Raw genomic sequence first — 17,555 nt, forward strand, 5'->3', positions numbered from 1 at the left:
AAGTTTTAGTTAAATGTTATGTTTGAATTGTATGTTCACTTTCAGAAAAAAAAGATTGCATCAGGGTTGATAGTTTGACAATAAAAGAGCTAAGAGCTGGAAATCTGGAGATTCAGATATGAATAATGCAGTTTTTTTGTTCACATGATCTGTAATTGACTAAATCAAGCTTAAAGCACACACCTGTAGCCAACCTGAGGAAGCCACACAGTGAAACTCGTTACTCATAATACATGACAAAACTAATACCAAACTCAGACATTTTAATCCAAATGTCCAAACGGCCTTCTAAAACTATAAGCATGGCGCAGGTACAGTAAGGAGAGTCCATCTCTACCAGTTAGCAGTGCGTTACAGTGACGACCCCGTCATGCACAGGGACAGTCAACCTCTTGCACATGTGCCACACAAAGTCAATAGGTTTATGAGCCACATGGAGTTTTCCTCTTTGCTTGCTGTTGCACAAGAGTGATGTTTACAGAGAGCATTCCAGAAATGCAGATCATTTGGAAAAAGGCCGTTGTTTTGCTCACAAGTTTTTCATCGTCTTTTTTTCCATCAGGCTTTAATTAGGCTCCTAAGCAGCTTTTCTGTAATCTCCCCTCCCCCTGACAAATATCATAGGAGACCCCCGTCTAATACCCAGGGTGGACGCCTGACATATGGCACCTTATATTGGCTTTGTTGTTTTCTGCTCCTCCATACCATATGCCCTTTCTATCCTCTGCTCCACATCGCACGATACCGTTAGCAGATTCAATTAGCCTCTCAGTGTGTTGATGAGAGCGTCTGGCTGAATTCCTCACTTCTAAATCCAGATTGTGCATTTCAAGGTCAGTTTTTGGGACTGTTCTTCCTGTTTTTGAGTGACAAATCTCCTCTAATGACGAATTAATACCTTGGCTGGCTCTGAGGAATGATCAGCAGGAGGAAGATTAACCCTTTTACTGAGACTTGTCGGCTGACACTGTCTACTGAGGACATTCAGTCCTGTTTACACAAAAACACTGATTACTATCAACTTATCACTCGTTATTACTGTAAAAGAGAGTTGGCTTGTGACAGGATTCCCCAGTGTTTAATCTAATCTAATCTACTCTGATAACACACAACAATACGATGTGCAATGAACAGAACCTAAGTAAACTAAGATGTCTGTGTGAGGAAGGAACAGCACTGGTATTTGCATGTAGCATGTTTATTTTCATTATTGATCGATCTGATTCACTAATACTATAATCTATAAACATTTTGCAAGAAATAATAATTCAAGAGTTTGTTATTGATGAAACTTCTGTTGATTGACTAATCGCTTCAGCTCTAATGATCTAATAACAAACACCTTTAGAAATATTTCAGTAACCTTTTACTGGAGATAAGTGTTTCTTAAAAAGTCAAAGGCTCGACAAAAGCGTGGGCTGCTGCTCACCACTGACTTCACCAGCCAGCTTCACCTTTCTTTTTTAATGTCAGAGATCTGTGTCTACCCACCACCTGCAAATCTATTTAATGTCCCCGCTATGAGAGGCTCCTTCACTTCCTTTGTGCATGACATTAGGAGAGAAGAGTACATCCACAGCACACGCAAAAATAATCTGTTTTTAGTATTCGTACTGACCATTTTCAGTATGCTTTATTTTATGTATTTAAGGGAGATGCTAACTTCCTGTTGATTTACAGAAATCCCTGCAGCACTCTAGTTATTTGGGTTTTGACGTCGCTCGATTCACAAATGCATTTTTTTCAGCAGGGATGTAGCCAATTAGCTTTTCTTTGACATAAGTGCGCCCCAACAAAAGTATGATTTCATATTTATAATTCTTGAAATACATTTGTGAATCCTTCTGTGTGCATTCAGTCATTATGATACTAATCTGAACCCGTGGTTCATTTTAATAACCACCTGGTAAAGTGAGTAAAGTCTGAACAGTATCACAGCTGAACATGCTCACAGTGAGGCAGTGAGGAGGGACAGGGACAGGGACAGGGACACTACTCCGTGGGGAGTTCTCTGGAGGAAGATTAGAGTAGACGAGCAGATAAGAGGTTTCTCCTACCTGTGAAGCCATCTGGACACATGCATTGATAAGAGCTGACCAGATCCTGACAGGTTCCTCCATGCTGACACGGAGCAGACTCACACTCGTCCACATTGACTGAGCAGCTGTCTCCTGCCAACGGAACACATTACTGAGATTCATATGTCCTAATCACTTCATTGAGTTATTAATAAGGCAGAATATACATGGGAAACAACAGGGTTTATAACTAGCTTACCAGTGAATCCTGGCAGACAGCGGCAGATGAACCCGGCGGCCTCTTCATAGCTGAAATTGGCTTTGCTGAATTCAGGCAGCGTTCTGTAGTTCAGGATATCTGAGCGCTGGAAACACTCGCCACCATTCTCACAGGGTTGCTGCCCACACTCATCCATATCCAGCTGGCAGTTCTCTCCCTCGTAACCTAGATGCACGTGAAAAAAAATGTTTAAAGGATGAGTCAATACAATGTTTTTAGTAATGACATGTTGTATAAACAGGCTATGAATGATATATGACAAACCCCTCAGAATATAGAGGGGAATGGAAGTGGGAGGTTTGGTGAATGTAAGAGCTACTGAAGTAGAGATCTCTGGCTCAGAGTCTGAGAAAAACTCATTTAGATCAAACGGCCTTTAAATATATGTTTTGTAAAATTCCATACATTTTGAGGACACTGCAGGTAAATAGGGTAAAAAAAACTAATATTCAAATATTCAAATGAGGCATTCTCTGATGCTAACGTTTGGTGAATTTAGGAGAAGTCTGCAGAAACAAATAGACAAAGTAGTCAAATAAACACCAAAATGTGTATTTTGGATGTTTTCTTGTTCTGAAAGAAAACATGAAGCAAAATAGAAACAAATATCATAATTGATCAGTGCATGGACAAACATGTATCCTGCCTGGGTGTCTCCCCTTAAAAGAGTTCATGGTAACTATAATTATTCATTTTATCCGTACAGGCCATGAAGTGATTCCATCCTAACTTACACACCAACATCGTCCACACATTGTTAGCTAGCTAGAGCTGATGTCTGTACTGTTCGCTGGCCATTTGAGTCGCATAAACACGGGCTGCATAAAGACTTCAGCTGTCAGATTTGTCTGAATAAAGCGAGCTGAAAACGTACGTTTCTTTCTGAACGAGTGGGTTTTGTTATAGGACCAGTGTGTAGGATTTGGCGGCTTCTAGCGGTGAGGCTGCAGGTGTTAAGTAGGTGAGCGATGGTGGCTGCCATGAAAACATTACTATTCCGCTCTGGGCTACAGTAGAAACATGGTAACGGGCTCCATGTAGATATAAACAGCTCACTCGATGCTAATGAAAATACAATCATTCTGATTTTCAGGTGATTATACACAAAAGAAAAAGTACTTATTGATATTACACTCAATTTCTGCCAATAGAGCTCTGTAAATGACATACACTATTTCTTTACCAAACTTGCATGTCAATACCAGGATGTATCCCTCCCTCTGCAGATAGAAACACAAAGTCATGTTTTAACTGTAACATGGGGGGTTGCCCACTTTATTTGACTAACTCAGAGTGCGGATGCCTTATACAAGCTTCAGTTGAACTTTGGAATGCATTTTTTGTTTCTCTCTATATTTGGTTATTTTTATGTTTTTTCAAAAATAGACTTATTTTTTCCACAAAATATGCTTTACAAGAACCAGTTCATGCCAGTGTCCACAGTTGATCTATACAACAGCCTTCATGAAAGTATTTAAGACGTATAGATTGAGACACATGAAATGAAATAATATCAGCTTTAAAAATAAGAGCTGATGTTAAAGCTGCTTAGGGTCAGTTAAGGTTGTGATGTCACTTGTGAAGTTGACTTTTCGAGCATGCCTTCCAATAGTTGGCAACACTAACAAGGATTGTGGATTTTGTAGGTTGCACAAGAGCTCGACCAAACTGCTTATAGCCTGTATAGACAGTTTAGTTTCCCCAATCCATTGCAGGTCAGGAGTCGATATATCCAAGTCAGTATTCCCAACTTCCAATCAAAATGTGTCCCAGTGCATCTGCTCTGGAAGAGACAAAGTGTATAATGTAACCTTTAAATGAGCAGCTAGAGAACTCGAGAAAATAGAGGGACAGGAAATATTTTTGCTACTCTTATTTAAGACACTTCAGGGATCCTCAGGGACCCAGTTAGAAGAGACGGGAGGAGCAGACTCGTACCGCATGCTGGCAAACACGCACAAATCTACTGAATGGAAATGTTAGAGCACAATTCACAAGACAAATGGTAAACGCACTTGCATTTGTGTAGCGCCTCTCTAGTCTTCAGACCACTGAAAACGCATTACACTACATGTTATTCATTCACACATTCATACACTGATCTTCCGATTGGAAGACAACCCGCTTTACCTCTCAACCACAGCCGCCCCATAACCGCGGGTAGATTATCCAGCCCGAGTCCATGTCTTGGAATTTTGACCTGACTGACAGTTCCTTTGCACTTTTTTATCAGCACATTGTTCACACTGTGATGATGTTTTGTTGCTATATAACAGTATGATAGCGTATACTGAGCAGTGGGTTATAGCAGGTGTAGAGGTGGTGCACAGAGTGATGTGTACCTGGCCAGCAGAGGCACTTGTACTGGTTGATCTCCTCCAAACAAGTAGCTCCATGCTGGCAGGGGTCGGAAGCACATTCAGGAATATCTTCTTCACAGTGGTCGCCCACAAAGCCGGTGCCCTCACAGTCACACTCATATCTGGAGGAAGGACGAATAAAGGCAAAATGGATATATAGAGTGAATAAAAATGGATTGCAAGGCTATTTCATTGTTTTCTGAACAGTAGCCGTATTAGTCACTTGTGGCCACAAGTGACTAATACAGGACCAAGTAGTAACAAACCCCCTGAGTGTGTTGAAATGAGCAAGGGTGTGTTATTTCTTATGAATTCTTCCTTTTCTGTATCACAGCAAGAATGTGCAAGTTATTCTGTCAAAAGTTACAGTCTCTCTTTGAATATTCAAAGATAATAGAATCTTTGGACACCAACTTATTGAAAGAGATTTTTTACGTTTTAAATGTTGCGGCACTCATTAAAAGAAATCTGAAAAGTTCCACAGAAATTGTATGCTGATGATCAGCTGCGTGGCGTCTGACCACTTCATTCTTCTGTCCAAACCTGCACTAAGATCTTCTATTTTATGTTTATCAGTTCTCTTGTTCCTAAGTGTAACATATAGCATCTTCTATCCGTCCTCGTCTACTCAGTGTTACTACCAGGTATTCTCACCACCTCTATCCGTCTAATGACTCATCACAATGGCTGGCAGTAAGTGGATTAATTATTATCCCTGGTCAACTTTAATGTCTGCCATGCAGCCTCAGGCTGTCACAACACACTGCTGGCCGAGTGTAGTCATATAGAAATCAGCAGTAATATAAACCAACATGGATCAGACAATAATATAGAGTCCCTCCAGTATCACTTAATGTATGATTTTAACCTTGATATAATTCATTATTTGATCAGATTCCACCAAAGTCTCATCAAATACATCATTCATGCATGTCAGCAAAAACAAATACTCAAACACAAAGATAAAGATTAATGGAAGCTTCGTTCTGGAAACATACGAAGAGGGCCTTGACTTTGAACTAAACATCATTGGAAACACTGTGACAAGCTGCATCTGCTATTTGATTCATGTTTAGTTTCTGCGTATGATCATGTTTCTGTGCTGTTGTAGAGTGACATGATTTACCAGACAAGTTGTTAACCACGTTTGCATTGTGAGCTCAGGTGAGAACTTTATTAATCCACAGCAGACAATATATGAAAGACATGTTGCCATACTAACTTGTACTCACACCAGTACTAACACCAGTACTAACACCAGTACTAACACCAGTACCGACACCAGTACTAACAACAGTACTAACATCTGTACTAACACCAGTACCAACACCAGTACCAACACCAGTACCAACACCAGTACTAACACCAGTACTAACACCAGTACCGACACTGGTACTAACACCAGTACCAGCCCCCCCCCCCCCCCACACACACACACACTGATAATTTCCTACCGTTACAATCCCTTGCACATCCTTTCCATGTTTCTATATTTAAATACACTTGCCACTTTTACAATATGCTTGTTTTAAAGTACTGTCATCTGTTTGTATGTCTACCATATTTTATTGTACATTTTAATATGCTTCTATTTTTAAATGATGTCTCGATTATTGCACTGTGTTCATTGTTCATTGTTATGCACCATTGACCTAGTAAAATTCCTTGTATGTGTAAGGTACTTGACAATTAACAGTTCTGATTCTGATTCTGAACACTGGTAACAAAACCAGTACCAAAGCCAGTACTAACACCAGTACCAACACCAGTACCAACACCAGTACTAACACCAGCACCAACACCAGACACATATTCCAGAGGAACACTGAATTAGAAAACAAAAGTAATGCAATTGATAGATTAATGATTAAAAGGCCACCATAAGTTCACCTAGAAATAAGACCAATAAAAAAGACAATAAATATGTCACACAAACACACATCTTCGTTTTACAGCTATGCATAAAAGATGTTGTAAAGTGTTTTTATAGAGAAACTGCATCCTTAAGTGTTCACCTGACCTTTTACTAAAACTAACAAAGAGCAGCCTTCTGAAGTAGGGTATAAAGTCACGATTCCTTCCTCCAGTGGTGGGCCGTCAGGGCCTGCAAGGCCTTCTCTGCTGGCCTAGACAGAATCACAAAGTTATAGCTATTTCATAATTTAATAATTTTTCATAAATACACTACATGTATTATAATTTATACAAATATTTTTCCCATTATCTTATTTTCTCATTGCACAGCTACTGTCTTCCTCAGTTGCTCTGCTTCCAGTGCAGCTTGTTTTAAGGAGAGCTTTTATCCAATCAGATCTCACCTCTGTGTCTCTAGGTAAGAACAGAGGCCCGAGGCCTGCAGACTCACACGTGAATCCATTTGCAGTTTAAGTGAATGGGGACGATATTGTTGATTGTCATAGTGTTCAGCCAATCAGATCTTTAGTTTGACATGTTGGGCGTATTCTTTGACGTGCCAGAGCCTGCTAGCTGGCCTACAAGTACGTGATTGGTCAGTGGGCTAGCGTGACATGTTGGGTGGTGACAATCCCAATATCTGCTGCCTCTGTGGAGCGGACATTTTCAGCCTCAAACGCATTAAAACCTATTCAAGAAATACAACTGGGGAGGCTCGACTGTCTTCACTGGCGTCCATGAATGGAGAAGGACTTCTTACTGGAACTAAAACGCACGGATGTACTGAACAACCGTGAGATTAAACTCTTTATTAACAAAGAAAGGAGCATGGACTTTGTCTTTAAATAGTGAACAGCAGCTCTGGTAAGTGAACTGCTTTTGTTTTTACATCTGCAGTAGCTTTAATATGCTTCTTTATATATTATTAATTGTACAACTAGTTTTTATGAAGATTTTTGTTTGGTTTTATATGTGATAGGAACCATTGTTACATCCAATGTTGCTCTGGGGACACATTTAGTCGGTGCCAGTGTTGCCAATTTGGCGACTTTCTCGCTAAATCTGGCGACTTTCCAAACCCTCTTGGCGACTTTTTTTGTCAAAAGCTACTAGCGACAAATCTAGCGACTTTTTCTGGTGTTTTTGGAGACTTTTCTGGTGTTTTGACTCTGACATGAAAGCACGTACCGTTCTGCACTGTCGTGAACGAGCAGCGGGTGCTGCCGTGAGCCGCCCCAAAGCACTCACAGGCGGTCACTCTCACAGCAGCCTCACGCAGCAGTCCCAGCTGCAGTCAGAGAAGAGAGGAGACACACTCTCGGGGCATTCATGTATCTGCACTCTGCAGTTAGTGTATTTATAGGTGTTGAGCTTCATTTTAACACGAAACAAATAATAACCGTAGCTGTGGCGTCATAATGAGGTGTTTCAGCTGCAGGACAGCAGTGAAGGCCCAGGTATAAAATGCACGGCCCACCACTGCCTTCTTCCAATACCCTTTTCTGAAGACTCAGGAGCTAAACCAAGAACTAGCCTTTATTACAAACCTTTAAAGTTTCTATTATTGGCAAAAATGTTGTTACCTCACATAGATGAAACACAAAACAGCACTCGATACAAAACTCAGATGTAAAAAAGTACAGACGTGAGCAGGGTCGTCCTTAAATCAGAGGATGGGCGGTTCGATCCCCTGTTTCCCTAGTCCAGCCTCTCTGTTGCGGCTCCCTGAGTCTACATCAGGGGTCCCCAACTGGCGCACCGGATCCGGACCCAGGAACTAAAAACCGTTAGATAATTCGGAATTATACATATTGGGCACCGAGTTTAAAACCCATAGGACCCTAGCCCTATTTTTAGGCCTCTGCTCGAAAATTGCATACCCATACTCAAGAGAGTCCCGAGCTCTAACTACAAGGTCTATTTTAATAATTTTGATGCTAGAATACTGGTAACACTTGTGAGATGTGTTGAATTGTGTAAATATTGTGTATATGTTACTGGTTAATAACTGATACACTTATGGCACAGCTCAAATTAAAAAATTTCTAGGTTCGCCTGAAAAAAAGCACTTGTATTGAACATTTTTTTTTTTTTAATAATGCAGCTGCAAGCCTAAAAACACGCCACAGTCATAGAACACCACGTTTTACATGTCCCCACAACATATTTTACTTCGATTGAGTGAAGCAGGCCAGCATAAATGGTCATAAAAATCTAAATTTTGATTATCGGAACCAGCTGTTGCATTGCTGTTGCTGCATTTTATATACTATATAATTAAATATTAACTATATATTCACTTTTCTTATCACTAAGAGTGTTCAATAATCCTAATAAATCAGTTTGACACCATTTTGAATAATTTTGAGCAGTTATGATGTGTCATATCTGTCATTCATAACAATAAATGGCTCATAATGTGTGTCTATGTGACCCTGGTAAGGCCGATTTACTGTGTGAGACATTTTTAGATGCGGGATAGTCCAACGGGAGCCATGCAGGGGTGTTTGATCGTATCCGGGTCTGTTTACTGACTAAAAATCGCAAAATGCTGGGCGAACCCCCCTCTCTACATGGATTGCTCCACCCCACAGAATCGTCTGCCATTTTGTGATTCATTCCGCGAGCGCATTGATCTCACTCACAGACATGCAGCAGAACATGGCGGGCAGAGCTGTGCAAAAATCGGCTCGAATAAATCCTTTTTTCATCGCCAAAACGTAAGTTTTTTTACCCAATTTTTTTTCTCGTGACCTGCGGCTGATGCTGGCATGCATACCCATAACGTTTAAACGGTTTGAAAGAGAGTAATTTGGACGCCGCTGTGCGTTTCCGGGTCGAATCGTGCCCCTCCTGCATGTGTTCATGTGCGATCCTGCTCCGTGATGAGAGAGCCATAGAGAGAGCATAGGTCGTCGATTTTTGGCCAAAATTGTGGCAAATCTTCTAGATATCTTCCAGATATGATATTAGTTCATGTATAATTGTGTTTGCAGTGTTTACAATGGCTGGTATGATGATGCTGCTCGGACTTTTCCCGTTAATTCGATATTTAATATGTCTGGAGCAATAATCATATTTCTTTATGAAAAATGCTTTCTACGACATGCTGAATGCTGCACACTCTAAAACAGCCCCCTGTGTGCTGAACAGTGACACGCTGGAGATGATTTCTGAGCTGCTGCAGCAAACTCTCCTCTTCATAAGAGTTTGATATTGTTATATCAGGTAAAATTGCAAAGAAATGTCAAGAATTGTCTTTATTCTTGTTCTATATTTTCATAAATACAACAAACTATAGTTTTTGTTTATATAATATAACTATATATACAACTTTATAAGCTGTGATATCAAATAGCTTTTGCGGCTCCAGACGAAATTTATTTGGTGGAAAATAGGGCAAAATGGCTCTTTGGATAGAAAAGGTTGCCGACCCCTGGCCTAGTCGCATGTCGAAGACACTTAACCCTAAAATTGCTCCCGTAGTTCTGCCTACGATGTGTGAATGTGTGTGAATGTTAGTTAGTCCTAATGAGCAGGTGGCACCTAGCATGGTAGCCCCTGTCATCAGTGTATGAATGAGTGTGAATGGGTGAATGATGATGTAGTGTTAAAGCGCTTTGAGTGGTCGGAAAGACTAGAAAAGCGCTGTACAAGTACAAGTCCATTCACCATTTACCATTCATCTTCCTAATATTAAATGTCAGATAATTAACAGCACACCAGCTGACGAATCTGTCAACCTTGACAGTATAGGTCTACATCTTTTTAATTGAAACACTCAAACATTATTTGTCTGTTTGTCAGACCTCATTTATAACTAAGTTGGGATTCCACTTACATGTACTACAGTCTATGTGGACGTATCAGTTGTCAACCTCATGGTTGTCAACTATATTGCGTTTCAAATACCCAAATCATTCTAACTGTACTGAAATTGTATGTTTGGGTATGTGCAGAAAGTGTAAACATGTATGTGTGTGATCCTACCTGTTCACCCCGTCAATGCACTTGCCCTGATTCAAACAGGGAATGTTAGCACATTCATCGATGTTGACCTCGCAGTCATGGCCCTGGAAGCCGGCCATGCACTCACACGTGTATGTAGCGACGTGGTCTCGGCAGGTGGCGCCGTTCTGGCAGGGAAGCACCTCGCACTCATCGATCTCCACCTCGCAGTTAATCCCTGCAGGGCACAGAGCGGGCATGGCAGCGGGCCAAGGACTCAGATACAACACAATAACACTGGAGCTGCAGACGGACGACAGCAACACAGACTAATGCTACTTAAACAAAAAAAAAGCCATGCAACTTCTGTTTATATAGTTACTGGCATAAAAGCTCAACCCATCTTGCTCTCTATACAAAGATAACAAATAAAGCATATATTTGTACTGACTGAATTAATCTCTAACCAAAGAAAAATTTCCTTTAAAGATTTAGTGTTTGTCTGAATCATACTGCTAAAAATTGGCAAATTTAAAGTCACTGAAAGTTGCCACAAAATCCTGGATAAATGCAAGGTTAGCATAAAGGTTCGGCTGTGGCTCAGTGGTGGAGCATTTTCCAATCTGAAGATTGGCGATTCAATATGGACTGACTGAACTACAGTATGGTAGGTTAGGGAAAGATCAAGGTTATGGCAAATGAAGTATGGCTATGGCATAGCAGCTTAAACACAAAAAAGATTGTGGTTACAGTTTAAAAAAAAAGTTAAGCATAAATTCAGGTGTCTGACACAACACGCATGCTGGTCAAATGTGCTACACTAATCCACTACCCTGGTCTTCAGACTCTTACATTCTGCTTCTCTAAATAAAGGCCACACTACCTCCTATATTGGCACTTCACATTAGTATTGGCGCGGAATCATCCAATATGGACCTAATTCATACAGATAATGGGATTGACAAGACAAATTCACGCAGTCTCTTGAGCACTATCTTATCCCAGGTGTTGTTGTGTCTCAGTTAGTATTAGTAATTAGATTAAACACACATTTATGAAATAATAAGCACCAAATATGGTTTTAGATCTAAATCAACAAAATTACCGCAAATTGATTTCAACTCATTGAATTGGCCTTCCCTGGATTCTGTTGCCCTTTTTACCCTCTTGGTAATCCAGCCTAGCATTTAAATGTAAAGTACTAGTGTCTCATAATTTACCCTGAGATAAGCTAACGTCACAAACGGCACTCCATGAATAAATATTATTAGTGATTTCAGACAGAAGGGTCTACGGTATGTGTTTGAAGGCTATGATCATGATGAAAACAGGTTTAAAGGTAAAGATAAAAGCTAAAGTGTAAAAGTGAACCACCATCTTTATTCACTATTACAATCACTAAAACACATTCAGTATACCTTCAGTAGCTAGCATAGTATAGAAGTGCTAACGCTAGTTAATGATGTGCTAACCTACTCTGCTAATGATACCTCCACAGGTGTGTTGGGACTTCACCATGTGGTTGGAACAAAGGCTGTTGGGTGTTGGGCCTGCATGGTAATCAACAGCCTGATTGAGACATTAAATCTCACCTACGTGTGATTTTTGGTCCAAACTCAACTCATTGGACGAGGGCCCCAATGAGACTATAAAAATCTGCGTTACCTCGAGCTCGGAGCCATCCCACGCGATTCTATTCGCATTAAAGGACGCACGCACAACGTTGTTGCTTTTAAGAAAACCTAGGAATAGTTCTACATTCGCTGGACGAACAATAGACTGTTTTGGATCCTGAAGAAAGAGAAACGGACAACTTTAACCTGTAGAAGATTGTAAGGAAGAGAATTCCGAGGAATATCTGCTGCCATACGGAGGATTTATCGCCGCACAGCTTGAAGCGCCGGATCCTGAATTTAATGAAGAAATTTGAAGAACCACATCGACCGCTACAAAGTCATCTCAGAGTAAGAGGCTTTTGTCCGGGCAGAGATAGGTCAGAGTGTGTTTGTTACCTTGCTTTGCTTTGTTCTAAGTTACTGTATTGTTATAACGTGTTATTGTTACGGACCGCAGAGTTCCGTTAGTGCTGTGAAGAAACTACTGTTGTATTCCATGCTGCTGTAATAGTGTTGTGTTGAATCAGTCACCGCGAGTGAAGTTGGAACTGTAACGAACAGTTAAAAGACCAGAACTGCGGCTGAGTTTCGGGTTTCTGTGTGATAGAGAAATAGTTCCTGTATTTTACTGCGCCGGTGAGGATCTGCCTTGTTTGGAGTGTTACTTTTTTCTCTTCCTTTCTTTGTCTTTTTGTTTAACTAACCCCACACACATACTCTCACACACACATATAGGTTTTGCTACTCATCTCAGACACACGTGGTGTGTAAACGCGGCCTCTATCGTGGCCCCGCCATCGTTTTTTTTGTTTTTAGTAGAGGTGATCACGTACGAGACGACATTCGCCATTTTGGTAGTCCTATCTATCTTCTGCCATTTCTGTAGTGTAAACACCATTTTGATGGTTTTCATTCCAAAATGCGATTTTGTAGTCTTGTGTGGTCACGAGACTGCATCCGCCATTTTAGTAGTTTTGTTGCTTCTCCCCATACACACACAATACAATCTCTCACCACGGATTGTTTTTTGATTTTAGATAGTAGGCTCGTATTTGTATAGTAGTAGTTGTTTTTAGTTTTAGATATCATTTGACTTGATCAATGTTATTAGAATTTAATAAACTCTGTTATACTTTAAAGAGCAGCTTTCTGCGCTTACTTTGTGCATGTGTGTTGTGATAATAGCTGGATATCCTGGACTGTGCTCAAATTCAAACCTTCATGTTTCACTCTGAATGTGAAATAGTACTTTGACTATTGACATTTTGAGTTTATAGTTTGGTTATTGGTTCCTATTCTCAGGGTGGTGCCCCGTTATTATTAATATTAGTTACTAATCTTATTGATGTTAATAATTGTATTAATGTCAATAATTTAGTTTTGATACTGATAACCAAACACGCTCCTGCCAGTATTTAGGTAGAAAATCGTATATCTCCTTCCAACCTCTCTGTGTAACAAGTATCACTATTACACAACGCTTAACTAGGATGAGCTCCAGATCCACTAAAGCAGCCTGAACATGAAGAACATCTGAAACTATTGATGAGAGTCTATGGAGCAGAGCTGCATATATGTTTAATAGTCAAATATATTTATATTAAATGTCAGATCATTAACAAGAATCTCTGATCCAATAACATGAATTCCTCATTTCAATATCCCAGCCAATCTTAACCCTGACTTACTAAACAGCGGCTCACCTTTGAAGCCTGGAGTGCAGTCGCACCTGTAGTGATCCACCTCATCCAGACATCTGCCATTATTTTGACAGGGTTGAGAGGCACACTCGTTGATGTCCAAGTCGCAGTGGAAGCCTTGAAATCCAGGCACACAGAAACACTGGTAGGCGTTAACCCCGTCTTTACAGATGGCTCCATTCTGACAGGGCTGAGACTGGCATTCATCTATGTTTTCCTCACAGTTCCTCCCTTGGTACCCAGCAGCACACTGGCACTCGGGCCCAACGTCAGGGACGTCCATACAGGTGCCAGCATTCTGGCATGATATCTCTGAACAAGTGGTGACGTTATTCTGGCAGTGCTCCCCTCCCAGTCCCAGGGGGCAGTGACAGGAATAGACATTTACTCTGTTGACACAATTGGACTGGATACCTTTGCAGGGGTTGCTCTGACATTCATCTACATCCTGAGTGCAGTTGAGCCCTGTGAAGCCGTCCGGACAGTGGCAGGTGAACTCGTCAGTCCCAGGCTTGCTGGTACAGTTGGTGCAAGGCGCCATGATACAGGCGTCATACAGCTCATCACAGTTTTTGCCCATGTACCACACCGGTCCTTTGGGGCAGAGGCACACATAGTCACCCAGGGAGTCGAGACATGTGGCATTATTGTTGCAGGGAGATGACAAACACGTGTCTGCTGCAGATGTGCACAGTAAGCCTGGAATGGAAGACAAAATTGCAATTAAAGATGCAATACGCAACACTTTTCATATAAAAAATCTGTCTTTCTCACAAGCCGGATTCCCAAACAGGGATGGAGAGAGGTAGTACCGTACTACCAAAAATGTAAACATTGCATATTTACCTTTGTCTTTCCCAAATTCAATTCATGTTAAAGTCCTATTCGGCGATACAAATAGCACATTGACTCCCCTCTGCCACGCAAACGTGCTGGTGATGATGGTAGCAACAATGGTAAACACAAGAGTGCTATGAAAATAAACTTAGAATTCCAAGGAAAGGAAAAACACCAAGGTAAACCTTTTAATTGACAAGTGACCTCAATTTATAAAAAATACCACTAAATCACCAAAGTAGTTTGAGCGCTAATCTCCAAAAACACTGATAAACTCACAGATTACCCCTTTATATTCTGTTGAGTCAACATGTCCCCATGAAGGGTTTATGGTTTATGTCCATATATATATATATATATATATACATACATACTTTTTGGATATATGTTTATACTTATATTGTACATATTGTTAAATGTTTATACCTACATCTGGTTTTTATTTTGCTGCCCTTTTTTATTTTTTATATATATTTTTATTTTGATTGTTTATTGTAAATTTGTGTATGTACATCGAGAGCCAAGTGGAAACCGGAGTCAAATTCCATGTATGCGTACGCATATAAAGCTGATTCTGAATATGTAATGGGACGTACTTAAAAAGCCTGCCATGAAGGTACACAACTGTGAAAGAGAACTTCAATATGCTGTAAGTGAACTGAATACCTGTTGGCTAACACAGTACACCGCCTTTCCTTTGTGACCTTTAGCTGCATTGCCCCCTGGATTATACAGTGGGCTACTACAACTCTGACCTTTAGCTACCTTTAAGTTCACAGCAGATGGTGTTAAAAGCAAACGTATTACATGCAGCTGTCAATGTTGTCAATGAAAGTTTTTCTCATTACTGTTTGTACACAGTTTGTACTTCAGACTGTGATCTATAGAACAATAGTGATATTACTAACCCGAAAAATGCAAAAGATGGTTGAGAGTTGAAAATAACATACTTTCTGGAGGGGTACGACCTGTTTACTTACAGGGCCAGTGTGTAGGATTTGGTGGCATCTAGCGTTGTGGTGGCAGATTACAACCAACCGAATACCCCTCCGCTCACTTCTCCCTTTCCAAGACTGCCGTAATGTGAGTCAAGTGCATAACCGTGGTAACACTGTTCATCTTGCTCAGAGACCATCCATACCGTAATAACTCTACTTTAGGAGAAACAGAAGTCAGACGGCGGCTGGCGATACCATGATTTAACACTCTGCGGCTCACTTTACCGCAGTTTCACAAGTGCGTAGAGAGCTACAGTGGCCTTCAGGTAACGTGAAAGCATGAAAGGCCCTCTCCAGAGCCAGTGTTTGGTTTGACCGTTCTGGGCTACTGTAGAAACATGGGGTGCTAAGTGGCAGATTCTGTGAATGTAGCTATAAGGGCTCATTCTAAGCTAATGAGTACACAATGATTCTTACTTTCAGGTGATTATACACTAATGAAAACCAGTCTATTTTTGCTAATAGATCCCTCAAATTGCTAGATACTGGCCATTTAATCCACCATTAGCTAATGCTCATAATGGATCAAGTAATACTGTAGCAGCAAAGCCCCTAAGTGTATTGACTTGCATGCATTTTATAGATTATAAACTCAGCTTTTCAAATGGAAGAGGTAGATTGTGTCCATTTTTCTTTCAAAAGTTACATAGTCTGGCTAAAAATTCTTCTCTTTCCATTCTAAGGTAGAAGAACCACAAGTATGTCAACCAAGTCTGACGTCTTTCCCCCTGTGTCTCCTACGAAGGTGCTCGATTTTCCATCACAAAGGCATTAGAAATGCATGGAACCATAGGATGCTTTGGATAAAGTCATCATCAATGTGCACCTCTGCTAGCAAGTCATCAACAAAAACATCCCAGTATCAATGTGTATCATCCCTGCAACACCTGCATCTCTCATTTCCCACTGCATCCACTTCAACACCTCCAGTTCCTCTCACATGCATCTGTGATCACGTTCATCTGCTCCAACACCAAGTCTCCCCTCCTCACATCAGTCTCTCACCTCTCCTCTGACCATCTTTTTGCTTTCCATACCTGATAGATCGAGAGAACAGCTGTGCTTCTTCTGTTCTGGTAAAAAGACCCGCATAGTGTTAATAACCAAAGCTGTCAGAATGAGGTGCAGGGAAAAGGAATCAATCCTTACTTCGGCACAGTGGTGCTTTGAGCTTAATGCTAACATAGCCATGCTCACATGATCATAATCATAATGTTGCAGGTTTATGCCAGAGTGGTGGACCAACCGACCGACAAGCCAATATTGTCCAGCTGTTTTCTCGAAGCATTGAAAGTCAGATTATTCTAGTGCACACCCGAGATTCACCCAAAACTAATTTATATCTTTCAGTATTACAGATTACCTGCAACTTTCCCTGCTGCCCACAAATGTAGGCGTTGCTTTTTATACACAATTCAATTCAAGAACTTTATTGTCATTGTGGAAGCATAACAAAATCTCCTCAACCTGATAGGGTGATGTATTTTATTAAAAGACCTCACACATATTTCTAAGAAATAAATACGGCACAAATTAGATGAAAAAATCTGTATAAATATTAGCGATAAAAAAGTTTGAATCTGTGCAAGTCCAAATATATATATACACAACTAACCAGTGTGCAAACATCAGCAGTTGCAGCAAAAGCACAGGTGCAGTGTGGCAGCACATCAGTCTTCTCAGACTGAGATGTCTGAGTTCTGCGCCACAGCTTTTAGAAAACAACACGAAGCTGTGGTGAGGAGCACAAAGCAGCTGCGTCTGTGCGCACCACCATCTTGCCTCTCATTTTACTAAATGCAACTGTAGAGCAGTGATACAATTCAACAAGAATGTATATGGAAGTGTGAACATACATTGACATTCTGTTTTTTATTTTCTAAG

The 17,555-nt window shown here is 40.6% G+C and overlaps 1 protein-coding gene across 1 annotated transcript in view; it reads right to left on the reverse strand.

Moving 5' to 3' along the window:
* The window catches only part of LOC142957523 (protein crumbs homolog 2-like), a 31,126-nt gene that overhangs the window by 10,101 nt on the left and 3,470 nt on the right, over positions 1-17,555 (reverse strand). The window contains exons 2-6 of the mRNA XM_076099413.1: positions 13,840-14,535; positions 10,563-10,758; positions 4,641-4,780; positions 2,278-2,463; positions 2,058-2,171 (exon numbers count right to left, since the gene is read on the reverse strand). Coding sequence (XP_075955528.1) covers positions 2,058-2,171; positions 2,278-2,463; positions 4,641-4,780; positions 10,563-10,758; positions 13,840-14,535 — 1,332 coding nt within the window. The remainder of the gene's footprint in view (positions 1-2,057; positions 2,172-2,277; positions 2,464-4,640; positions 4,781-10,562; positions 10,759-13,839; positions 14,536-17,555) is intronic.

Source organism: Anarhichas minor, unplaced genomic scaffold, assembly GCF_050575085.1.
Source record: "Anarhichas minor isolate MPS153535 unplaced genomic scaffold, ASM5057508v1 ptg000025l, whole genome shotgun sequence".
Lineage (NCBI taxonomy): Eukaryota > Metazoa > Chordata > Actinopteri > Perciformes > Anarhichadidae > Anarhichas > Anarhichas minor.